The following is a 27,353-nucleotide window of genomic DNA, read 5'->3' as shown; positions in this document are numbered from 1 at the left end:
CAGGTGCATTGGCTTGCATAATTGTTCCTTAAAGAGCAGGATCAATGGAACAAATCCATTATTTCACAATATGGCGGACCTTTTAAATTCTCAGCAAATTTCACAACCTACTTTTAACAGCTTAGAAACTGCAACTGCAAAGTAGTGGACGTGATTCCTTGTCAAAACAGTGTTGCAGAATCACCTTTCACCTGCCTTTGTGACCTTTCACCTTTTCAATCTCCGGCCTGTTTGCCACTTTACTAATTTAGCACTGCCGTGTTTACAGGGGTGGTGATTTTCAGGGACAGTAACTAGGCAGAAACACAGTAAAATCTTGGGAGCCTGCTCCCCTGTTTCATTTAACTGCGACAGGATGGTCTTCCAAAAGGCCGATCAGGTTCGCAGTGAGGTCTTGGGAAGGAAAACACACCAGCCATTTTTAGTGGCTTGGTTTCGGTGGAGAGCCTCTCCACCTCAGTTACTTGCAAGACCACTGAAAGACAAGTATTTTTTTCAAGGAAAATCCAGGCCAAATTGTCTAATTTAATTTTTAAGAGCAGAGACTAATTTCACTGCCCGCTTGGGTTCGGTCTGCATTTTTTATTGAGCTCTGCAATCGTCTCCACAATCAATTCAGAATAGGAACAGTCTTTCATTTAAGGAGATTTTTACATTGTTGGTGAACTTACAAATAATATGATCCAAGTCCAAACACTCAATTCAGGTGCCTGCAACTTGGCCACCTGGGAAACTTTGCATTGCTCAGGACACAGTACATTGTGTGGTCAAGTCCAGTTTTTATGCCCTCTCCTTGGTTTGTAAAAAACACGAAAATAAAATTAAATAATTTACATCACTGTTGGCAGTGTGGAGATGTCATTGTGTCACCAGCCATGTCACTGTCACCTCTTCCATGTTTAAATATAGTTAGGTTGCCACAGAAAGTATAAAATAGGGTCTGAGTCAGAATTGCTGGATGACTCTGGGACATTTCATGGTAAACGCTTGCTAACTTTCATCCCAGTAAGTTTAATGTTTGCAAGGTGTGCAGGAACATGGTTAAATGATTGCAATTCAATTGCATTTGTTTTGTTTTTATAAATACAATGCACTTCATCTAGTTCTGTTCCTTTTTAAAAGTAAAGATTGTTTTAAAAAGAAAATATTGGGTCAAAGAAATTTATAAGATTAATAACTGTTCAAACTGACTACAGGAAGACAGCCTCAAACAGGGTGCAGATTCCACCCACCCCCCCCCTCACCCCAGTCAGTGCTCTGTTGTTGTTTCAGATTGTGGCACCAGAAAGGAAACTGAAGGTGAAACAGATCAGAGCCCAGAATCTATTAGGTGCAGCAAGGTTCTCTCTGTGCTGCTGACCGTGAGGTCATTTCTCAGACACTGAGGGGAATTTTTAGGGAAATGAAACTTCAGCTCAGATCTCACTGGTTTGTTATGATGACAAAGCCGGAGGGAGTTAAGCAATCAGAGGGCAGCAGGGCTGTGACGTTCAGAAAGTAGGTTGAGAATAAAAGGAGAGGAAGGAGCCAGAGACACAGAGAGAAACACAGAAGAGAAGGAACAAGACACAGAGGAGTTGAAGCAGAGAGAGTTTCATTCACTTATTCCAATCCAGATCTGAGAGAGAGAAAAACACAGAAGACAAACAGCTCAGAAAAGTGAATCAGAAAAAATTTTGCAGATCAACTTTCCTGGACCTGTGCTTCCAGCAAGGACTGTGAGTTTATTCTGTCTTTTTGTCGAATCTGAATATTCTAATGCTAGTCTGTAAAATGGTTTGTTCTGAATCTCAGTGACACTTTAAGATAAATTATTAATGTTCTTTGAACTGGAAGAGAAAACATATAAAAACAATCATTTAAAAACTGAAGTCTGTGAATTATTGTTTGCAATATTAGGATACAAAAACTTAACATCCGTGACATCTGTCTGTCTGCTATTTTAACTGGGGCATTCAACTTTTTAAAATAAAGAATATAAGAAATAGGAGTAGGCCATACAGCCCCTCAAGCCTCCTCCGCCATTCAATAAGATATTGGCTGATTTTCAACCTCAACTCCACATTCCTGCTTGATCCCCATATCCCTTGATTCCCTTAGGAGTCCAAAAATCTGTCGATCTCAGTCTTGAATATACTCAATGACTGAGCATCCACAGCCCTCTGGGGTAGAGAATTCCAAAGATTCACAACCCTCTGAGTGAAGAAATTTTTCCTCATCTCAGTCCTAAATGGCTGACCCCTTATCCTCAGACTATGCGTAAGGTGTTATTTAACTAATATTACCACGGTAATGTCTTGTTTTTAAATCGAATGGCTCCTGTAAGAGGGGTCTGAGGGTGAATTTATGTGGGAAGTTCTGAATTGGTTGAACTGAATCTCGGTGACACTCGTAATTTAAAATGCATTATTATCCTTTCAATGGGGTGAGAATGCAAGAAAAGTATAATTGCAAATTTAAATGGTGGATCTGTTGTACGAGAGATCAGAGTCTGAGATGAATCTTTTCTGTACAGGGCAGATCTTGGTTTTGGACAGTCTGACAAATCTACTTTCAATCATAGAACAGTATCTGAAACAAACTGAGCTATTATGAGGGAATTCTACACAGTGAAAAGCAATGCTTATTGTTCTTGCTTTAGAGAGCACTGCTGTTGGTTTATTTAATATGTTCTGCATTCCCTATTAGCCCTTCATTCACATTTTGTAATGTTACATGGCTCACTTGAGTCACTCTTGTGGCAGAAGCCCAGTATTGCAGCTCAGTACCCAGCAGACCCCTGAGGACCAAACAACATCAGGCCAGAGCAGCAGTTCCACAAGTATTTCTGCCTCAAACTCTGCCTCATTCAAACAGGAAAGTAGAGCTACACCTAAATGAAAATGGAGGAAGATTTGGGAATGTGGGAAGGTTGGGGATTAGGGGTTTGTAAGGAATAGGATGGTTGTGACTTCCAGTTCTGACGATGTATTTGCACTTGAGACGTTAAATCATCTGGACTCATCTAACTTGATAGAGTTTTTCGATGAGGTAACAGAGAGGGCCGATGAGGGTTGATGTGGTGTTTATGGACTTTCAAAAGGCGTTTGATAAAGTGCCGCATAATAGGCTTGTCATCAAGATTGAAGCCCATGGAATAAAGGGGGCTGTAGCAGCATGGATACAAAATTGGCTAAGTAACAGAAAGCAGAGAGTAGTGGTGAACGGTTGTTTTTCAGATTGGAGGGAGGTGTACAGTGGTGTTTCCCAGGGGTTGGTACTCAGATCATTGCTTTTCTTGATATATATTAATGACTTGGACTTGGGTGTACAGGACACAATTTTCAAATTTGCAGATGACACAAAACTTGGAAGTGTAGTGAACAGTGAGGAGGATAGTGATAGACTTCAAGAGGATATAAACAGGCTGGTGGAATGGGCGGACATGTGGCAGATGAAATTTAACGCAGAAAAATACGAAGTGATACATTTTGGTAGGAAGAAGGAGGAGAGGCAATATAAACTAGAGGGCACAATTCTAAAAGGGGTACAGGGACAGAGAGATCTGGGGGTATATGTGCACAAATCAATGAAAGTGGCAGGGTAGGTTGAGAAAGTGTTTAAAAAAGCATGCGGGATATTGGGCTTCATAAATAGAGGCATAGAGTACAAAAGCAAGGAAGTCATGATGAACCTTTATAAATCACTGGTTCGACCACAGCTGGAATATTGTGTCCAGTTCTGGGCGCTGCACTTTAAGAAAGATGTGAAAGCCTTAGAGAGGATGCAGAAAAGATTTACGAGAATGATTCCGGGGATGAGGGACTTTAGTTACGTGCCTAGACTGGAGAAGCTGTGGTTGTTCTCCTTGGAAAAGAGAAGGTTGAGAGGAGATTTGATAGAGGCATTTAAAATCATGAAGGGTCTAGACAGAATAGAGAGAAAAACTGGTCCCATTGGTGGAAGGGTCAAGAACCAGAGGACAAAGATTTAAGGTGATTGGCAAAAGAAGCAAAAGTGACATGAGGAAAAACCTTTTTACACAGTGAGTGGTGAGAATCTGGAATGCACTGCCAGGGTGGGGATGGTGGAGGCAGATTCAATCGTGGCTTTCAAAAGGGAACTGGATAAGTACTTAAAAGGAAAAATCTTGCAGGGCTATGGGGATAGGGCGGGGGAGTGGGAATAGCTGTATTGCTGTTGCATAGAGCTGGCAGGGACTTGATGGGCCGAATGGCCTCCTTCCATGCTGTAACTTTTCTATGATTCTATGGTCTCTCCACAGATGTTGACTGACTTGCTGAGTGTTTTCAGCAGTTTGTGGCTTTGTGATGCATATTGCTGTGATTGGGAATAAGACATTGCTGGAGAGTTTGATTCAGTTGGATTACCGTAGCTACAGATTACACAATACACTAGTCCCCTGGATTCTACCAATGTCTCGTACTATGTGTTGCATCTTTGAAGTTGTATTATGTGACTGATACACAATATACTGCACCCTTTCACTGACGTCCTGTTCATTTCTCAACAGCAATTTGACAAGATGAGACTCCAGGTGAAGTTCATCACCGGTGAGGTTATCGAACTTGAGATCGATCCTTCCATCCGAGTGTCGACTCTCAAGAAGAAAATATACGAAAAGACCGGAGTGGCCTATTTCCAACAGCGTCTGGTGGTGCAAAACGGGAGCAGCGTGGAGCTGAAGGATGACAAGAGGCTGTCCGACTACAGTGTCTCTCTCAGCGACGCTGTCATGCTGATTGTCAAGAACGAGGAGCGAATGCAGATATTCCTGAAGAACGACAAGGGAAAAACATCTACATACGATGTTCTGCCCTCTGATTCTGTTCAGGATTTTAAAGCACGAGTTCACCAGCAGGAGGGTGTCTCACCCGACCAGCAGCGCCTGACATATGAGGGGAAACAGTTGGAAGATGGCCGATTGCTCTCTGACTACAACATTCAGTCTCAGAGCACCATCTTCCTCCTGCTACGTCTGCGAGGTGGTTAACTGTGTGACAGTATGGATATGGAATGTGTGTTTGATGTTATAGAAATAACTGGTATAAAAATCCATTGCTTTTTTCCTAATGTTGCAATTTCTATATGAAGCCAAGGGTCACACAATCAGTAACCTGTCAATGGTATTTTGACCGTCACTCTTGTCTAGTTTACTTTATAATGGTTGGAAGTTCATGCACGTATTAGTGCCTGGCTACTGAGCAGTGCTGACTGAGTCCTGTGAGCAGGCCACTGCCTGCATTTGTTGCTAGCGAGAGATGCACCATGCAAGGCAGGGGAAGGGAACTTAAAATAAAGAACAGAAAAATAATTTTATTTAAAAATGAAGGAGCAGATGGCCTGGTTGGGACATATTATTAGACACCCTTCTTTGAGGCCTGAATTCAAATTAGGCCCAACTTGATGGAGTGAAAGTCTCACAGTCTGCTGGCTGTAAGGATCCCACATGAAATGTGTTGGGTGGATCTCAGTGCTGACCTAGTGGGCATGGGCTCACAGCATGAAAGTGACTCTGAATTCAGCACAAATTGGCAATGCCATTCAGGGATCCACAAGATGGTTGGTGTGAGAAATGGAGAAATGTCACATTGGTGCAGCAGGGGGCACTTCACATTGTTGAGCACAGAAATTTACCCAAAATAATTAAAAAATGGATGGCAAAAATGATTAACAAAGATTGTCGTCCTCCTTCAGTTAACCATGATGTAGGATATTTTGCAAGTCATTGTTTTAGCCTTACTTTGTGACAGGAGACATGTATGTATTCAGTAGTAGAAGGCTTTAGTTAGAGTGCTTAGTGTTTTATGACACAGGATATATCAGGCCTGGACTTTGTATCTGTCAAAATAACAATGTCACCTGAAAATAAAGCTGTTAATTTTGATACAAATCTAAATTTTGCATCGTTTTTTCTGTCTCTTGAACATGCGTAAATGTGAATTGTCTATGAAGCCATGTACATTATGTCAGGTATCCATATTTATAACCAGTTTCTGATGATGTATTTATTAAGTAAACGGCAGTGACTGAGGCACCTATTAACAGTGTCCTGGAATCTAATCAAGAGAAACACAAACACAGAGACAAAACTACTCCAGCCCAAATATTCACTTATAGTCTGTACGATTTACTTATTCTTTTATACTAATGGATCTCCCATGGCATTGTTCACGGGTGATCTGAAATTTGAACAAATCTTCTAATTTGAAGGGATAAACACCACCAACTGAGCAAGGCTGTCACATGGGCCCAATTCTTGTCTCCTTTTGCGCCCTATAAATGTGAACAGTTGGGGTTTTGTGGAGCAAAAATGTAGGCGGAGATCAGTTATGCTGGAACTCCGCCCATGTTGTGAATGACACCAATTTTCAGCAGTTAAATGAATGGCTCAGGAAGCTACTACCGAAACAAGGAGCTTCACTTTAATATGATAATACAATAGAACTGTGGGGCTTGAACCCATGACCTTCTGACAGAAGCAAGAGTGCTACCACTGGATCAAAGCTGACACGGTAAATCAGGCTTTTTACCCCCCTCTCAATCCTAGAGGTGCTGTGGTGCATTTACCCCCGCTCCCTTCTTCCCACCCCCACAGCAAGTCCTTGGGGAGGGGGAGTTGTTGGAAGCAGAGCTTTGAGCTGGGAACAGCTATGACCTGATGGGCTGAGGTGCTGCTCAAGTTATGCCCTACCCTGTGCCTGTGAATCATTTCATCAGAAAGGAAGGCAAAAGTAAAACAAGGCCTGAGCTGCTGTGTTTGGAATCTGAAAATCCCCTTATGTATCAGGGGGTGAGGGACACAGGCTGACTGGAATTTCCAAGCAGACACACCCATTGAGAGTCTGGCAAAAGATCAAATGAGCTAGAACTCTTTCAAACAATGTTTTGGTGCAAAGGGGAGAGGCAGAACGGATTCAAATAATGGAACAGAAATCCCCAGGCAGTACAGCCTATTATTCTATCCAGCAAGAGAGTTTTAGTTGCTTTCACCAAATAAATTGTCACTAATCAGAGAAGTAAGATTTTTCAGTTACAGTAAAATATTTTCTTACCTACACTTTGTATATTTGCAACATCTACTAAAATCTTGTGTGAATTATAGAATAATTCAAATTTCTGGTAGTTTCTGCCCAGCTTCATTTTTTTCCATTTACTTTCTTTACCTCTCTCATTTCATTTGTGTAGCATTCCAAGCTCCATAGGAGAGCCATCTAAATTTTCTGAATAGGAAAGACTTTCATTCTATTGTCTAGATAGTGTGTGATGCCAATCGCCTTACCCTGCATGTCAATGCCAGATACCCAGAAAGCTTCACCGCTAACCTGCCAACAGGAGGGAAATCCAGGCCTTTGCCTCACTTTTGGGCTTCTCCTTCCCAGCGACTTCTTCCTTTCTAAAATGTATGGCCTTGACTTAGTGCCTCTTATGTTTCCTGCTCTGTAATTCTGCTACTTTCTTCTCTCTGCCCCTAATTTGGTGTGGGTTGGTATTAGGTTGACAAACTTTCAGAGAGGCTACAGAATGGCAAGTGTTGGTTATGGAAATTTCACATTGTTATAATCAGGTCGAAGTTATGGAAAAGGACAAAGATAGAACAGGAGTAAAAGTTCTAAATTGGGGAAAGGCCAATTTTACTAAGCTGAGAAGTGATTTAGCAAAAGTGGACTGGAAACAGCTATCTGAAGGTAAATCAGTGTCAGAGCAATAGAAGACATTCAAGGGGGAGATTCAAGGGGTTCATAGTAAACATATTCCCACAAAGAAAAAGGGTGGGGCTGCCAAATCTAGAGCCCCCTGGATGACAAAGAGCATGCAGGGTAAGATGAGGCAAAAAAGGGAAGCTTATGTCAGACAGCAAGAGCTCAATACTACAGAAAACCTAGAGGAGTATAGAAAGTGCAGGGGTGAAATTAAAAAGGAAATTAGGAAAGCAAAGAGAGGGCATGAGAAAATACTGGCAAGTAAAATTAAGGAAAACCCAAAAATGTTTTATAAATACATAAAAAGCAAGGGGATAACGAAGGAAAGAGTAGGGCCTATTAGAGACCAAAAAGGTAACCTATGTGTGGAGGCAGAAGATGTGGGTATGGTTCTTCATGAATACTTTGCATCTGTCTTCACAAAAGAGGGGGACAATGCAGACATTGTAGTTAAGGAGGAGGAGTGTGAAATATTGGATGGGATAAACATAGTGAGAGAGGAAGTATTAAGGGAATTAGCATCTTTGAAAATAGATAAATCACCAGGCCCATATGAAATGTATCCCAGGCTGTTAAGAGAAGCAAGGGAGGAAATAGCAGAGGCTCTGACCATCATTTTCTAATCCTCCCTGGCTACAGGTGTGATGCCGGAGGATTGGAGGACTGCTAACCTTGTACCACTGTTTAAAAAGGGACAAAGGGATAGACTGAGTAATTACAGGCCAGTCAGCCTAACCTTGGTGGTGGGCAAATTATTGGAAAAAATTCTGAAGGACAGTTTTAATTATTATTTAGAGAGGCACGGATTAATCAAGGACAGTCAGCATGAATTTGTTAAGGGAAGGTCGTGTCTGATAAACTGGACTGAATTTTTTGAGGAGGTAACAAGGAGGGTTGATGAGGGTAGCGTGTTTGATATAGCCTAAATAGATATTAGCAAGGCTTTTGACAAGGTCCCACAAGGCAGACTGGTCAGGAAAGTAAAAGCCCATGGGATCCAAGGAAAGTGGCAAGTATGACCCAAAATTGGCTCAGTGGCAGGAAGCAAAGGCTAATGGTCGACCGGTGTTTTTGTGATTGGAAGGCTGTTTCCAGTGGGGTTCCGCAGGGCTCAATACTGGGTCCCTTGCTTTTTGTGGTATATATTAATGATTTAGACTTCAATGTAGGGGGCATGATTAAGAAGTTTGCAGATGATACAAAAATCGGCCGTGTGGTTGATAGTGAGGAGGAAAGCTGTAGACTGCAGGAAGATATCAATGGATTGGTCAGATGGGCAGAAAAGTGGCAAATGAAATTCAATCCGGAGAAGTGTGAGGTAATGCATTTGGGGAGGGCAAACAAACCAAGGAAATACACAATAAATGGGAGGATACTGAGAGGTGTAGAGGAACAGAGGGACTTTGGAGTGCATATCCACAGATCCCTGAAGGTAACAGGACAGGTGGACAAGGTGGTTAAGAAGGCATACAGGATACTTTCCTTTATTAGCCAAAGCATAGAATATAAGAGCAGGGAGGTTATGCTAGAACTGTATAAAACACTAGTTAGGCCACAGCTAGAGTACTGCGTACAGTTCTGGTCACCACATTACAGGAAAGATATGATTGCACTAGAGAGGGTACAGAGGAGATTTACGAGGATGTTGCCAGGACTGGAGAATTTTAGGCATGAGGAATGATTGGATAGGCTGGCATTGTTTTCTTTGGAACAGAGGGAGCTGAAGGGAGATTTAATTGAGGTGTATAAAATTATGAGGCGCCTAGAAAAAGTGGACAGGAAGGACCTATTTCCCTTAGAAGAGAGGTCAATAACCAGGGGGCATAGATTTAAAGTAATTGGTAGAAGGATTAGACGGGAGCTGAAGAGAATTTTTTTCACCCAGAGGGAGATGGGGGTCTGGAACTCACTGCCTGAAAGGGTGGTAGAGACAGAAACCCTCATCGCATTTAAAAAGTACTTGGATATGCACTTGAAGTGCCGTAACCTACAAGACTACGGACCAAGAGCTGGAAAGTGGGATTTGGCTGGATGGCTCTTTTTCGGCCGGCACAGACACAATGGGTCAAATGGCCTCCTTCTGTGCCGTGAATTTCTATGATTCTATCAGGCCTCCTGTTATCCCTCTTATATGGTGACTAATGTTTGTAACTAACATCTCCCAGAGAGGATATTAGAGACATTACAGGATCGCTGAATGGCTGTATGAGAGCAAGGCAAGGGTTCTTGAAGGGCTTTATTGGAAGATGTTGGTGATAATCTCCTGCCTGATGGTATATGCTGCTGGCAGTGAGGTGTTTGGGCCCACCTCCTCTCCCTTCTGGGATATCTTCATCCTGAGCAGGGGATTGGTCTCCAGCACCTTTCTCCTCTTCACCTTCAGTTGGAAGGCTCAACTCCTTTGTAATGGCCAAATTATGGAAAATGCACCAAGACACTACAATTCTGCAAACTCTTCCTGGCCTATACAGCAGGACTCCCCCTGACCTGTCCAGCCACGGAAATGGGACTTGAGAATTCTGATGGTCTGTTCCGCAATGGTCCTGGTAATACCCAAGGCCTCATTCAACCTGTTTTTGGCCTTGGTCCTTAGATTCTGAAAAGATGTCTTCAGCCAAGACTGAAGCAGGTATCCCTGCTCTCCTATCAGCCACCCTGTCATATTGCTGTAGAGGACCAGTGTAGGTATCCTCGATTACTTCAGAGTAAACAAATCATAGCCACTCCCCAGGTGCATTGGCTTGCATAATTGTTCCTTAAAGAGCAGGATCAATGGAACAAATCCATTATTTCACAATATGGCGGACCTTTTAAATTCTCAGCAAATTTCACAACCTACTTTTAACAGCTTAGAAACTGCAACTGCAAAGTAGTGGACGTGATTCCTTGTCAAAACAGTGTTGCAGAATCACCTTTCACCTGCCTTTGTGACCTTTCACCTTTTCAATCTCCGGCCTGTTTGCCACTTTACTAATTTAGCACTGCCGTGTTTACAGGGGTGGTGATTTTCAGGGACAGTAACTAGGCAGAAACACAGTAAAATCTTGGGAGCCTGCTCCCCTGTTTCATTTAACTGCGACAGGATGGTCTTCCAAAAGGCCGATCAGGTTCGCAGTGAGGTCTTGGGAAGGAAAACACACCAGCCATTTTTAGTGGCTTGGTTTCGGTGGAGAGCCTCTCCACCTCAGTTACTTGCAAGACCACCGAAAGACAAGTATTTTTTTCAAGGAAAATCCAGGCCAAATTGTCTAATTTAATTTTTAAGAGCAGAGACTAATTTCACTGCCCGCTTGGGTTCGGTCTGCATTTTTTATTGAGCTCTGCAATCGTCTCCACAATCAATTCAGAATAGGAACAGTCTTTCATTTAAGGAGATTTTTACATTGTTGGTGAACTTACAAATAATATGATCCAAGTCCAAACACTCAATTCAGGTGCCTGCAACTTGGCCACCTGGGAAACTTTGCATTGCTCAGGACACAGTACATTGTGTGGTCAAGTCCAGTTTTTATGCCCTCTCCTTGGTTTGTAAAAAACACGAAAATAAAATTAAATAATTTACATCACTGTTGGCAGTGTGGAGATGTCATTGTGTCACCAGCCATGTCACTGTCACCTCTTCCATGTTTAAATATAGTTAGGTTGCCACAGAAAGTATAAAATAGGGTCTGAGTCAGAATTGCTGGATGACTCTGGGACATTTCATGGTAAACGCTTGCTAACTTTCATCCCAGTAAGTTTAATGTTTGCAAGGTGTGCAGGAACATGGTTAAATGATTGCAATTCAATTGCATTTGTTTTGTTTTTATAAATACAATGCACTTCATCTAGTTCTGTTCCTTTTTAAAAGTAAAGATTGTTTTAAAAAGAAAATATTGGGTCAAAGAAATTTATAAGATTAATAACTGTTCAAACTGACTACAGGAAGACAGCCTCAAACAGGGTGCAGATTCCACCCCCCCCCCCCCTCACCCCAGTCAGTGCTCTGTTGTTGTTTCAGATTGTGGCACCAGAAAGGAAACTGAAGGTGAAACAGATCAGAGCCCAGAATCTATTAGGTGCAGCAAGGTTTTCTCTGTGCTGCTGACCGTGAGGTCATTTCTCAGACACTGAGGGGAATTTTTAGGGAAATGAAACTTCAGCTCAGATCTCACTGGTTTGTTATGATGACAAAGCCGGAGGGAGTTAAGCAATCAGAGGGCAGCAGGGCTGTGACGTTCAGAAAGTAGGTTGAGAATAAAAGGAGAGGAAGGAGCCAGAGACACAGAGAGAAACACAGAAGAGAAGGAACAAGACACAGAGGAGTTGAAGCAGAGAGAGTTTCATTCACTTATTCCAATCCAGATCTGAGAGAGAGAAAAACACAGAAGACAAACAGCTCAGAAAAGTGAATCAGAAAAAATTTTGCAGATCAACTTTCCTGGACCTGTGCTTCCAGCAAGGACTGTGAGTTTATTCTGTCTTTTTGTCGAATCTGAATATTCTAATGCTAGTCTGTAAAATGGTTTGTTCTGAATCTCAGTGACACTTTAAGATAAATTATTAATGTTCTTTGAACTGGAAGAGAAAACATATAAAAACAATCATTTAAAAACTGAAGTCTGTGAATTATTGTTTGCAATATTAGGATACAAAAACTTAACATCCGTGACATCTGTCTGTCTGCTATTTTAACTGGGGCATTCAACTTTTTAAAATAAAGAATATAAGAAATAGGAGTAGGCCATACAGCCCCTCAAGCCTCCTCCGCCATTCAATAAGATATTGGCTGATTTTCAACCTCAACTCCACATTCCTGCTTGATCCCCATATCCCTTGATTCCCTTAGGAGTCCAAAAATCTGTCGATCTCAGTCTTGAATATACTCAATGACTGAGCATCCACAGCCCTCTGGGGTAGAGAATTCCAAAGATTCACAACCCTCTGAGTGAAGAAATTTTTCCTCATCTCAGTCCTAAATGGCTGACCCCTTATCCTCAGACTATGCGTAAGGTGTTATTTAACTAATATTACCACGGTAATGTCTTGTTTTTAAATCGAATGGCTCCTGTAAGAGGGGTCTGAGGGTGAATTTATGTGGGAAGTTCTGAATTGGTTGAACTGAATCTCGGTGACACTCGTAATTTAAAATGCATTATTATCCTTTCAATGGGGTGAGAATGCAAGAAAAGTATAATTGCAAATTTAAATGGTGGATCTGTTGTACGAGAGATCAGAGTCTGAGATGAATCTTTTCTGTACAGGGCAGATCTTGGTTTTGGACAGTCTGACAAATCTACTTTCAATCATAGAACAGTATCTGAAACAAACTGAGCTATTATGAGGGAATTCTACACAGTGAAAAGCAATGCTTATTGTTCTTGCTTTAGAGAGCACTGCTGTTGGTTTATTTAATATGTTCTGCATTCCCTATTAGCCCTTCATTCACATTTTATAATGTTACATGGCTCACTTGAGTCACTCTTGTGGCAGAAGCCCAGTATTGCAGCTCAGTACCCAGCAGACCCCTGAGGACCAAACAACATCAGGCCAGAGCAGCAGTTCCACAAGTATTTCTGCCTCAAACTCTGCCTCATTCAAACAGGAAAGTAGAGCTACACCTAAATGAAAATGGAGGAAGATTTGGGAATGTGGGAAGGTTGGGGATTAGGGGTTTGTAAGGAATAGGATGGTTGTGACTTCCAGTTCTGACGATGTATTTGCACTTGAGACGTTAAATCATCTGGACTCATCTAACTTGATAGAGTTTTTCGATGAGGTAACAGAGAGGGCCGATGAGGGTTGATGTGGTGTTTATGGACTTTCAAAAGGCGTTTGATAAAGTGCCGCATAATAGGCTTGTCATCAAGATTGAAGCCCATGGAATAAAGGGGGCTGTAGCAGCATGGATACAAAATTGGCTAAGTAACAGAAAGCAGAGAGTAGTGGTGAACGGTTGTTTTTCAGATTGGAGGGAGGTGTACAGTGGTGTTTCCCAGGGGTTGGTACTCAGATCATTGCTTTTCTTGATATATATTAATGACTTGGACTTGGGTGTACAGGACACAATTTTCAAATTTGCAGATGACACAAAACTTGGAAGTGTAGTGAACAGTGAGGAGGATAGTGATAGACTTCAAGAGGATATAAACAGGCTGGTGGAATGGGCGGACATGTGGCAGATGAAATTTAACGCAGAAAAATACGAAGTGATACATTTTGGTAGGAAGAAGGAGGAGAGGCAATATAAACTAGAGGGCACAATTCTAAAAGGGGTACAGGGACAGAGAGATCTGGGGGTATATGTGCACAAATCAATGAAAGTGGCAGGGTAGGTTGAGAAAGTGTTTAAAAAAGCATGCGGGATATTGGGCTTCATAAATAGAGGCATAGAGTACAAAAGCAAGGAAGTCATGATGAACCTTTATAAATCACTGGTTCGACCACAGCTGGAATATTGTGTCCAGTTCTGGGCGCTGCACTTTAAGAAAGATGTGAAAGCCTTAGAGAGGATGCAGAAAAGATTTACGAGAATGATTCCGGGGATGAGGGACTTTAGTTACGTGCCTAGACTGGAGAAGCTGTGGTTGTTCTCCTTGGAAAAGAGAAGGTTGAGAGGAGATTTGATAGAGGCATTTAAAATCATGAAGGGTCTAGACAGAATAGAGAGAAAAACTGGTCCCATTGGTGGAAGGGTCAAGAACCAGAGGACAAAGATTTAAGGTGATTGGCAAAAGAAGCAAAAGTGACATGAGGAAAAACCTTTTTACACAGTGAGTGGTGAGAATCTGGAATGCACTGCCAGGGTGGGGATGGTGGAGGCAGATTCAATCGTGGCTTTCAAAAGGGAACTGGATAAGTACTTAAAAGGAAAAATCTTGCAGGGCTATGGGGATAGGGCGGGGGAGTGGGAATAGCTGTATTGCTGTTGCATAGAGCTGGCAGGGACTTGATGGGCCGAATGGCCTCCTTCCATGCTGTAACTTTTCTATGATTCTATGGTCTCTCCACAGATGTTGACTGACTTGCTGAGTGTTTTCAGCAGTTTGTGGCTTTGTGATGCATATTGCTGTGATTGGGAATAAGACATTGCTGGAGAGTTTGATTCAGTTGGATTACCGTAGCTACAGATTACACAATACACTAGTCCCCTGGATTCTACCAATGTCTCGTACTATGTGTTGCATCTTTGAAGTTGTATTATGTGACTGATACACAATATACTGCACCCTTTCACTGACGTCCTGTTCATTTCTCAACAGCAATTTGACAAGATGAGACTCCAGGTGAAGTTCATCACCGGTGAGGTTATCGAACTTGAGATCGATCCTTCCATCCGAGTGTCGACTCTCAAGAAGAAAATATACGAAAAGACCGGAGTGGCCTATTTCCAACAGCGTCTGGTGGTGCAAAACGGGAGCAGCGTGGAGCTGAAGGATGACAAGAGGCTGTCCGACTACAGTGTCTCTCTCAGCGACGCTGTCATGCTGATTGTCAAGAACGAGGAGCGAATGCAGATATTCCTGAAGAACGACAAGGGAAAAACATCTACATACGATGTTCTGCCCTCTGATTCTGTTCAGGATTTTAAAGCACGAGTTCACCAGCAGGAGGGTGTCTCACCCGACCAGCAGCGCCTGACATATGAGGGGAAACAGTTGGAAGATGGCCGATTGCTCTCTGACTACAACATTCAGTCTCAGAGCACCATCTTCCTCCTGCTACGTCTGCGAGGTGGTTAACTGTGTGACAGTATGGATATGGAATGTGTGTTTGATGTTATAGAAATAACTGGTATAAAAATCCATTGCTTTTTTCCTAATGTTGCAATTTCTATATGAAGCCAAGGGTCACACAATCAGTAACCTGTCAATGGTATTTTGACCGTCACTCTTGTCTAGTTTACTTTATAATGGTTGGAAGTTCATGCACGTATTAGTGCCTGGCTACTGAGCAGTGCTGACTGAGTCCTGTGAGCAGGCCACTGCCTGCATTTGTTGCTAGCGAGAGATGCACCATGCAAGGCAGGGGAAGGGAACTTAAAATAAAGAACAGAAAAATAATTTTATTTAAAAATGAAGGAGCAGATGGCCTGGTTGGGACATATTATTAGACACCCTTCTTTGAGGCCTGAATTCAAATTAGGCCCAACTTGATGGAGTGAAAGTCTCACAGTCTGCTGGCTGTAAGGATCCCACATGAAATGTGTTGGGTGGATCTCAGTGCTGACCTAGTGGGCATGGGCTCACAGCATGAAAGTGACTCTGAATTCAGCACAAATTGGCAATGCCATTCAGGGATCCACAAGATGGTTGGTGTGAGAAATGGAGAAATGTCACATTGGTGCAGCAGGGGGCACTTCACATTGTTGAGCACAGAAATTTACCCAAAATAATTAAAAAATGGATGGCAAAAATGATTAACAAAGATTGTCGTCCTCCTTCAGTTAACCATGATGTAGGATATTTTGCAAGTCATTGTTTTAGCCTTACTTTGTGACAGGAGACATGTATGTATTCAGTAGTAGAAGGCTTTAGTTAGAGTGCTTAGTGTTTTATGACACAGGATATATCAGGCCTGGACTTTGTATCTGTCAAAATAACAATGTCACCTGAAAATAAAGCTGTTAATTTTGATACAAATCTAAATTTTGCATCGTTTTTTCTGTCTCTTGAACATGCGTAAATGTGAATTGTCTATGAAGCCATGTACATTATGTCAGGTATCCATATTTATAACCAGTTTCTGATGATGTATTTATTAAGTAAACGGCAGTGACTGAGGCACCTATTAACAGTGTCCTGGAATCTAATCAAGAGAAACACAAACACAGAGACAAAACTACTCCAGCCCAAATATTCACTTATAGTCTGTACGATTTACTTATTCTTTTATACTAATGGATCTCCCATGGCATTGTTCACGGGTGATCTGAAATTTGAACAAATCTTCTAATTTGAAGGGATAAACACCACCAACTGAGCAAGGCTGTCACATGGGCCCAATTCTTGTCTCCTTTTGCGCCCTATAAATGTGAACAGTTGGGGTTTTGTGGAGCAAAAATGTAGGCGGAGATCAGTTATGCTGGAACTCCGCCCATGTTGTGAATGACACCAATTTTCAGCAGTTAAATGAATGGCTCAGGAAGCTACTACCGAAACAAGGAGCTTCACTTTAATATGATAATACAATAGAACTGTGGGGCTTGAACCCATGACCTTCTGACAGAAGCAAGAGTGCTACCACTGGATCAAAGCTGACACGGTAAATCAGGCTTTTTACCCCCCTCTCAATCCTAGAGGTGCTGTGGTGCATTTACCCCCGCTCCCTTCTTCCCACCCCCACAGCAAGTCCTTGGGGAGGGGGAGTTGTTGGAAGCAGAGCTTTGAGCTGGGAACAGCTATGACCTGATGGGCTGAGGTGCTGCTCAAGTTATGCCCTACCCTGTGCCTGTGAATCATTTCATCAGAAAGGAAGGCAAAAGTAAAACAAGGCCTGAGCTGCTGTGTTTGGAATCTGAAAATCCCCTTATGTATCAGGGGGTGAGGGACACAGGCTGACTGGAATTTCCAAGCAGACACACCCATTGAGAGTCTGGCAAAAGATCAAATGAGCTAGAACTCTTTCAAACAATGTTTTGGTGCAAAGGGGAGAGGCAGAACGGATTCAAATAATGGAACAGAAATCCCCAGGCAGTACAGCCTATTATTCTATCCAGCAAGAGAGTTTTAGTTGCTTTCACCAAATAAATTGTCACTAATCAGAGAAGTAAGATTTTTCAGTTACAGTAAAATATTTTCTTACCTACACTTTGTATATTTGCAACATCTACTAAAATCTTGTGTGAATTATAGAATAATTCAAATTTCTGGTAGTTTCTGCCCAGCTTCATTTTTTTCCATTTACTTTCTTTACCTCTCTCATTTCATTTGTGTAGCATTCCAAGCTCCATAGGAGAGCCATCTAAATTTTCTGAATAGGAAAGACTTTCATTCTATTGTCTAGATAGTGTGTGATGCCAATCGCCTTACCCTGCATGTCAATGCCAGATACCCAGAAAGCTTCACCGCTAACCTGCCAACAGGAGGGAAATCCAGGCCTTTGCCTCACTTTTGGGCTTCTCCTTCCCAGCGACTTCTTCCTTTCTAAAATGTATGGCCTTGACTTAGTGTCTCTTATGTTTCCTGCTCTGTAATTCTGCTACTTTCTTCTCTCTGCCCCTAATTTGGTGTGGGTTGGTATTAGGTTGACAAACTTTCAGAGAGGCTACAGAATGGCAAGTGTTGGTTATGGAAATTTCACATTGTTATAATCAGGTCTAAGTTATGGAAAAGGACAAAGATAGAACAGGAGTAAAAGTTCTAAATTGGGGAAAGGCCAATTTTACTAAGCTGAGAAGTGATTTAGCAAAAGTGGACTGGAAACAGCTATCTGAAGGTAAATCAGTGTCAGAGCAATAGAAGACATTCAAGGGGGAGATTCAAGGGGTTCATAGTAAACATATTCCCACAAAGAAAAAGGGTGGGGCTGCCAAATCTAGAGCCCCCTGGATGACAAAGAGCATGCAGGGTAAGATGAGGCAAAAAAGGGAAGCTTATGTCAGACAGCAAGAGCTCAATACTACAGAAAACCTAGAGGAGTATAGAAAGTGCAGGGGTGAAATTAAAAAGGAAATTAGGAAAGCAAAGAGAGGGCATGAGAAAATACTGGCAAGTAAAATTAAGGAAAACCCAAAAATGTTTTATAAATACATAAAAAGCAAGGGGATAACGAAGGAAAGAGTAGGGCCTATTAGAGACCAAAAAGGTAACCTATGTGTGGAGGCAGAAGATGTGGGTATGGTTCTTCATGAATACTTTGCATCTGTCTTCACAAAAGAGGGGGACAATGCAGACATTGTAGTTAAGGAGGAGGAGTGTGAAATATTGGATGGGATAAACATAGTGAGAGAGGAAGTATTAAGGGAATTAGCATCTTTGAAAATAGATAAATCACCAGGCCCATATGAAATGTATCCCAGGCTGTTAAGAGAAGCAAGGGAGGAAATAGCAGAGGCTCTGACCATCATTTTCTAATCCTCCCTGGCTACAGGTGTGATGCCGGAGGATTGGAGGACTGCTAACCTTGTACCACTGTTTAAAAAGGGACAAAGGGATAGACTGAGTAATTACAGGCCAGTCAGCCTAACCTTGGTGGTGGGCAAATTATTGGAAAAAATTCTGAAGGACAGTTTTAATTATTATTTAGAGAGGCACGGATTAATCAAGGACAGTCAGCATGAATTTGTTAAGGGAAGGTCGTGTCTGATAAACTGGACTGAATTTTTTGAGGAGGTAACAAGGAGGGTTGATGAGGGTAGCGTGTTTGATATAGCCTAAATAGATATTAGCAAGGCTTTTGACAAGGTCCCACAAGGCAGACTGGTCAGGAAAGTAAAAGCCCATGGGATCCAAGGAAAGTGGCAAGTATGACCCAAAATTGGCTCAGTGGCAGGAAGCAAAGGCTAATGGTCGACCGGTGTTTTTGTGATTGGAAGGCTGTTTCCAGTGGGGTTCCGCAGGGCTCAATACTGGGTCCCTTGCTTTTTGTGGTATATATTAATGATTTAGACTTCAATGTAGGGGGCATGATTAAGAAATTTGCAGATGATACAAAAATCGGCCGTGTGGTTGATAGTGAGGAGGAAAGCTGTAGACTGCAGGAAGATATCAATGGATTGGTCAGATGGGCAGAAAAGTGGCAAATGAAATTCAATCCGGAGAAGTGTGAGGTAATGCATTTGGGGAGGGCAAACAAACCAAGGAAATACACAATAAATGGGAGGATACTGAGAGGTGTAGAGGAACAGAGGGACTTTGGAGTGCATATCCACAGATCCCTGAAGGTAACAGGACAGGTGGACAAGGTGGTTAAGAAGGCATACAGGATACTTTCCTTTATTAGCCAAAGCATAGAATATAAGAGCAGGGAGGTTATGCTAGAACTGTATAAAACACTAGTTAGGCCACAGCTAGAGTACTGCGTACAGTTCTGGTCACCACATTACAGGAAAGATATGATTGCACTAGAGAGGGTACAGAGGAGATTTACGAGGATGTTGCCAGGACTGGAGAATTTTAGGCATGAGGAAAGATTGGATAGGCTGGCGTTGTTTTCTTTGGAACAGAGGGAGCTGAAGGGAGATTTAATTGAGGTGTATAAAATTATGAGGCGCCTAGAAAAAGTGGACAGGAAGGACCTATTTCCCTTAGAAGAGAGGTCAATAACCAGGGGGCATAGATTTAAAGTAATTGGTAGAAGGATTAGACGGGAGCTGAAGAGAATTTTTTTCACCCAGAGGGAGATGGGGGTCTGGAACTCACTGCCTGAAAGGGTGGTAGAGACAGAAACCCTCATCGCATTTAAAAAGTACTTGGATATGCACTTGAAGTGCCGTAACCTACAAGACTACGGACCAAGAGCTGGAAAGTGGGATTTGGCTGGATGGCTCTTTTTCGGCCGGCACAGACACAATGGGTCAAATGGCCTCCTTCTGTGCCGTGAATTTCTATGATTCTATCAGGCCTCCTGTTATCCCTCTTATATGGTGACTAATGTTTGTAACTAACATCTCCCAGAGAGGATATTAGAGACATTACAGGATCGCTGAATGGCTGTATGAGAGCAAGGCAAGGGTTCTTGAAGGGCTTGATTGGAAGATGTTGGTGATAATCTCCTGCCTGATGGTATATGCTGCTGGCAGTGAGGTGTTTGGGCCCACCTCCTCTCCCTTCTGGGATATCTTCATCCTGAGCAGGGGATTGGTCTCCAGCACCTTTCTCCTCTTCACCTTCAGTTGGAAGGCTCAACTCCTTTGTAATGGCCAAATTATGGAAAATGCACAAAGACACTACAATTCTGCAAACTCTTCCTGGCCTATATAGCAGGACTCCCCCTGACCTGTCCAGCCACGGAAATGGGACTTGAGAATTCTGATGGTCTGTTCCGCAATGGTCCTGGTAATACCCAAGGCCTCATTCAACCTGTTTTTGGCCTTGGTCCTTAGATTCTGAAAAGATGTCTTCAGCCAAGACTGAAGCAGGTATCCCTGCTCTCCTATCAGCCACCCTGTCATATTGCTGTAGAGGACCAGTGTAGGTATCCTCGATTACTTCAGAGTAAACAAATCATAGCCACTCCCCAGGTGCATTGGCTTGCATAATTGTTCCTTAAAGAGCAGGATCAATGGAACAAATCCATTATTTCACAATATGGCGGACCTTTTAAATTCTCAGCAAATTTCACAACCTACTTTTAACAGCTTAGAAACTGCAACTGCAAAGTAGTGGACGTGATTCCTTGTCAAAACAGTGTTGCAGAATCACCTTTCACCTGCCTTTGTGACCTTTCACCTTTTCAATCTCCGGCCTGTTTGCCACTTTACTAATTTAGCACTGCCGTGTTTACAGGGGTGGTGATTTTCAGGGACAGTAACTAGGCAGAAACACAGTAAAATCTTGGGAGCCTGCTCCCCTGTTTCATTTAACTGCGACAGGATGGTCTTCCAAAAGGCCGATCAGGTTCGCAGTGAGGTCTTGGGAAGGAAAACACACCAGCCATTTTTAGTGGCTTGGTTTCGGTGGAGAGCCTCTCCACCTCAGTTACTTGCAAGACCACCGAAAGACAAGTATTTTTTTCAAGGAAAATCCAGGCCAAATTGTCTAATTTAATTTTTAAGAGCAGAGACTAATTTCACTGCCCGCTTGGGTTCGGTCTGCATTTTTTATTGAGCTCTGCAATCGTCTCCACAATCAATTCAGAATAGGAACAGTCTTTCATTTAAGGAGATTTTTACATTGTTGGTGAACTTACAAATAATATGATCCAAGTCCAAACACTCAATTCAGGTGCCTGCAACTTGGCCACCTGGGAAACTTTGCATTGCTCAGGACACAGTACATTGTGTGGTCAAGTCCAGTTTTTATGCCCTCTCCTTGGTTTGTAAAAAACACGAAAATAAAATTAAATAATTTACATCACTGTTGGCAGTGTGGAGATGTCATTGTGTCACCAGCCATGTCACTGTCACCTCTTCCATGTTTAAATATAGTTAGGTTGCCACAGAAAGTATAAAATAGGGTCTGAGTCAGAATTGCTGGATGACTCTGGGACATTTCATGGTAAACGCTTGCTAACTTTCATCCCAGTAAGTTTAATGTTTGCAAGGTGTGCAGGAACATGGTTAAATGATTGCAATTCAATTGCATTTGTTTTGTTTTTATAAATACAATGCACTTCATCTAGTTCTGTTCCTTTTTAAAAGTAAAGATTGTTTTAAAAAGAAAATATTGGGTCAAAGAAATTTATAAGATTAATAACTGTTCAAACTGACTACAGGAAGACAGCCTCAAACAGGGTGCAGATTCCACCCCCCCCCCCTCACCCCAGTCAGTGCTCTGTTGTTGTTTCAGATTGTGGCACCAGAAAGGAAACTGAAGGTGAAACAGATCAGAGCCCAGAATCTATTAGGTGCAGCAAGGTTTTCTCTGTGCTGCTGACCGTGAGGTCATTTCTCAGACACTGAGGGGAATTTTTAGGGAAATGAAACTTCAGCTCAGATCTCACTGGTTTGTTATGATGACAAAGCCGGAGGGAGTTAAGCAATCAGAGGGCAGCAGGGCTGTGACGTTCAGAAAGTAGGTTGAGAATAAAAGGAGAGGAAGGAGCCAGAGACACAGAGAGAAACACAGAAGAGAAGGAACAAGACACAGAGGAGTTGAAGCAGAGAGAGTTTCATTCACTTATTCCAATCCAGATCTGAGAGAGAGAAAAACACAGAAGACAAACAGCTCAGAAAAGTGAATCAGAAAAAATTTTGCAGATCAACTTTCCTGGACCTGTGCTTCCAGCAAGGACTGTGAGTTTATTCTGTCTTTTTGTCGAATCTGAATATTCTAATGCTAGTCTGTAAAATGGTTTGTTCTGAATCTCAGTGACACTTTAAGATAAATTATTAATGTTCTTTGAACTGGAAGAGAAAACATATAAAAACAATCATTTAAAAACTGAAGTCTGTGAATTATTGTTTGCAATATTAGGATACAAAAACTTAACATCCGTGACATCTGTCTGTCTGCTATTTTAACTGGGGCATTCAACTTTTTAAAATAAAGAATATAAGAAATAGGAGTAGGCCATACAGCCCCTCAAGCCTCCTCCGCCATTCAATAAGATATTGGCTGATTTTCAACCTCAACTCCACATTCCTGCCTGATCCCCATATCCCTTGATTCCCTTAGGAGTCCAAAAATCTGTCGATCTCAGTCTTGAATATACTCAATGACTGAGCATCCACAGCCCTCTGGGGTAGAGAATTCCAAAGATTCACAACCCTCTGAGTGAAGAAATTTTTCCTCATCTCAGTCCTAAATGGCTGACCCCTTATCCTCAGACTATGCGTAAGGTGTTATTTAACTAATATTACCACGGTAATGTCTTGTTTTTAAATAGAATGGCTCCTGTAAGAGGGGTCTGAGGGTGAATTTATGTGGGAAGTTCTGAATTGGTTGTTCTGAATCTCGGTGACACTCGTAATTTAAAATGCATTATTATCCTTTCAATGGGGTGAGAATGCAAGAAAAGTATAATTGCAAATTTAAATGGTGGATCTGTTGTACGAGAGATCAGAGTCTGAGATGAATCTTTTCTGTCCAGGGCAGATCTTGGTTTTGGACAGTCTGACAAATCTACTTTCAATCATAGAACAGTATCTGAAACAAACTGAGCTATTATGAGGGAATTCTACACAGTGAAAAGCAATGCTTATTGTTCCTGCTTTAGAGAGCACTGCTGTTGGTTTATTTAATATATTCTGCATTCCCTATTAGCCCTTCATTCACATTTTGTAATGTTACATGGCTCACTTGAGTCACTCTTGTGGCAGAAGCCCAGTATTGCAGCTCAGTACCCAGCAGACCCCTGAGGACCTAACAACATCAGGCCAGAGCAGCAGTTCCACAAGTATTTCTGCCTCAAACTCTGCCTCATTCAAACAGGAAAGTAGAGCTACACCTAAATGAAAATGGAGGAAGATTTGGGAATGTGGGAAGGTTGGGGATTAGGGGTTTGTAAGGAATAGGATGGTTGTGACTTCCAGTTCTGATGATGTATTTGCACTTGAGACGTTAAATCATCTGGACTCATCTAACTTGATAGAGTTTTTCGATGAGGTAACAGAGAGGGCCGATGAGGGTTGATGTGGTGTTTATGGACTTTCAAAAGGCGTTTGATAAAGTGCCGCATAATAGGCTTGTCATCAAGATTGAAGCCCATGGAATAAAGGGGGCTGTAGCAGCATGGATACAAAATTGGCTAAGTAACAGGAAGCAGAGAGTAGTGGTGAACGGTTGTTTTTCAGATTGGAGGGAGGTGTACAGTGGTGTTTCCCAGGGGTTGGTACTCAGATCATTGCTTTTCTTGATATATATTAATGACTTGGACTTGGGTGTACAGGACACAATTTTCAAATTTGCAGATGACACAAAACTTGGAAGTGTAGTGAACAGTGAGGAGGATAGTGATTGACTTCAAGAGGATATAAACAGGCTGGTGGAATGGGCGGACATGTGGCAGATGAAATTTAACGCAGAAAAATACGAAGTGATACATTTTGGTAGGAAGAAGGAGGAGAGGCAATATAAACTAGAGGGCACAATTCTAAAAGGGGTACAGGGACAGAGAGATCTGGGGGTATATGTGCACAAATCAATGAAAGTGGCAGGGTAGGTTGAGAAAGTGGTTAAAAAAGCATGCGGGATATTGGGCTTCATAAATAGAGGCATAGAGTACAAAAGCAAGGAAGTCATGATGAACCTTTATAAATCACTGGTTCGACCACAGCTGGAATATTGTGTCCAGTTCTGGGTGCTGCACTTTAAGAAAGATGTGAAAGCCTTAGAGAGGATGCAGAAAAGATTTACGAGAATGATTCCGGGGATGAGGGACTTTAGTTACGTGCCTAGACTAGAGAAGCTGTGGTTGTTCTCCTTGGAACAGAGAAGGTTGAGAGGAGATTTGATAGAGGCATTTAAAATCATGAAGGGTCTAGACAGAATAGAGAGAAAAACTGGTCCCATTGGCGGAAGGGTCAAGAACCAGAGGACAAAGATTTAAGGTGATTGGCAAAAGAAGCAAAAGTGACATGAGGAAAAACCTTTTTACATAGCGAGTGGTTAGAATCTGGAATGCACTGCCAGGGTGGGGATGGTGGAGGCAGATTCAATCGTGGCTTTCAAAAGGGAACTGGATAAGTACTTAAAAGGAAAAATCTTGCAGGGCTATGGGGATAGGACGGGGGAGTGGGAATAGCTGGATTGCTGTTGCATAGAGCTGGCAGGGACTTGATGGGCCGAATGGCCTCCTTCCATGCTGTAACTTTTCTATGATTATATGGTCTCTCCACAGATGTTGACTGACTTGCTGAGTGTTTTCAGCAGTTTGTGGCTTTGTGATGCGTATTGCTGTGATTGGGAATAAGACATTGCTGGAGAGTTTGATTCAGTTGGATTACCGTAGCTACAGATTACACAATACACTAGTCCCCTAGATTCTACCAATGTCTCGTACTATGTGTTGCATCTTTGAAGTTGTATTATGTGACTGATACACAATATACTGCACCCTTTCACTGATGTCCTGTTCATTTCTCAACAGCAATTTGACAAGATGAGGCTCCAGGTGAAGTTTATGACCGGTGAGGTTATCGAACTTGAGATCGATCCTTCCATCCGAGTGTCGACTCTCAAGAAGAAAATATACGAAAAGACCAGAGTGCCCAATTTCCAACAGCGTCTGGTGGTGCAAAACGGGAGCAGCGTGGAGCTGAAGGATGACAAGAGGCTGTCTGACTACAGTGTCTCTCCCAGTGACGCTGTCATGCTGATTGTCACGTACGAGGAGCGTATGCAGATATTCCTGAGGAACGACAAGGGAAAAACATCTACATACGATGTTCTGCCCTCTGATTCTGTTCGGGATTTTAAAGCACGAGTTCACCGGCAGGAGGGTGTCTCACCCGACCAGCAGCGCCTGACATATGAGGGGAAACAGTTGGAAGATGGCCGATTGCTCTCTGACTACAACATTCAGTCTCAGAGCACCATCTTCCTCCTGCTACGTCTGCGAGGTGGTTAACTGTGTGACAGTATGGATATGGAATGCGTGTTTGATGTTATAAAAATAACTATTAGAAAAATCCATTGTTTTTTTCCTAATGTTGCAATTTCTATACCATAGAACCATAGAAAAGATACAGCACAGAAGGGGGGCCATTCAGCCCATCGTGTCCACGCCGGCTCGAAGAACAACCATGTGCCCATTCTATACGAAGCCAAGGGTCACACAGTCAGTAACCTGTCAATGGTACTTTGACTGTCACTCTCGTCTTGTCTAGTTTACTTTATAATGGTTGGAAGTCCATGCACGTATTAGTGTCTGGCTACTGAGCAGTGCTGACTGAGGCCTGTGAGCAGGTTACTTGTACTTGTAGCTAGGAGAGATGCACCATACAAGGCGGGGAAGGGAACTTAAAATGAGGACCAGATAAGTAATTATTTTTTAAAATGAGGGAACAGACGGCCTGGTTGGGACATACTATTAGACACTTTTCTTTGGGGCCTGAATTCAAATGAGGTCCAACTTGATGAAGTGAATGTCCTTCAGACTGCTGACTATAAGGATCCCACCTGAAATGTGTTGGGTGGGTCTTAGTGGAGACCTAGTGGGCATGGGTTCACAGCATGAAAGTGAGTCTGAATTCAGCACTAATTGGCAATGCCACTCAGGGAGTCACAAGATGGTTGGTGTGAGAAATGGAGAAATGTCATATTGGTGCAGCAGGGGGCACTTCACATTGTTGAGCACAGAAATGTAACCAAAATAACTATAAAGAGTGGATGGCAAGAATGTATAACAAAGACTGTCATCCTCCTTCAGTTAATAAGTGATTGTTTTGGCCTCACTTTGTGACTGGAGGCGTTTATGTATTCAATATAGAAATGCTTTAGTCAGAGTGCTTTTACGACAGAATATATAAGCCTGGACTTTGTATCAAAATATCCAATGTCACCTGCAAATAAAGCTGTTAGTTTGGATGCAAATCTAAATGTTGTATTGTTGTTTCTGTCTCTTGAACATGTGTAAATGTGAATTGTCTGTGAATCCATGTACGTTACATTATGGATCCTTATTTAAAACCAGTTTCAGATGATTTATTCTAACAAAGTGTTTACTAAGTAAACAGCAATGACTGATGCACTGAGGCACCTATTAACAGTGTCCAGGAATCTAATCAAGAGAAATGCAAGCACAAAGAGACAAAATTACACCAGCCCAAATATTCACTCTATAGCCTGTACGGTTTACTTATTCTTTTATACTAATGGATCTTCCATGGCATTGATCACGGGTGATCTGAAATTTGAACAAATCTTCTAATTTAAAGAAAAAAACACCACCAACTGAGCAAAGCTGTCACATGAGTCTAATTCTTGTCTCCACCCTATACATCCACCTAAGTGGGTGGATGGAGCTTTAGTTTAATGCCTCTTCTGAAAGACGGCACCTCCGAAAGTGCAGCACTCCCTCAATACTGCATTGAAGTGTCAGCCCAGATTATGTGCTTAAGTATCTGGA

General features: G+C 42.2%; 1 protein-coding gene and 1 pseudogene across 1 annotated transcript; both read left to right on the top strand.

Annotated features, from left to right (window-relative positions):
- The first annotated feature begins 1,513 nt into the window (after nt 1-1,513).
- LOC137342195 (polyubiquitin-B-like) lies at nt 1,514-16,330 on the top strand (annotated as a pseudogene).
- Nucleotides 16,331-22,362: 6,032 nt separating this feature from the next.
- LOC137342193 (polyubiquitin-like) lies at nt 22,363-26,818 on the top strand. Its single transcript, XM_068005943.1, has 2 exons — nt 22,363-22,578; nt 25,374-26,818. Exon 2 carries the CDS (start codon nt 25,386-25,388, stop codon nt 25,851-25,853), a length of 468 nt encoding a protein of 155 aa, XP_067862044.1. The 5' UTR covers nt 22,363-22,578; nt 25,374-25,385; the 3' UTR covers nt 25,854-26,818.
- The last annotated feature ends 535 nt before the right edge of the window (nt 26,819-27,353 follow it).

Source organism: Heptranchias perlo, chromosome 25 (assembly GCF_035084215.1).
Source record: "Heptranchias perlo isolate sHepPer1 chromosome 25, sHepPer1.hap1, whole genome shotgun sequence".
Taxonomy (NCBI): Eukaryota; Metazoa; Chordata; class Chondrichthyes; order Hexanchiformes; family Hexanchidae; genus Heptranchias; species Heptranchias perlo.
This window is presented reverse-complemented; position numbering and strand designations above follow the sequence as displayed.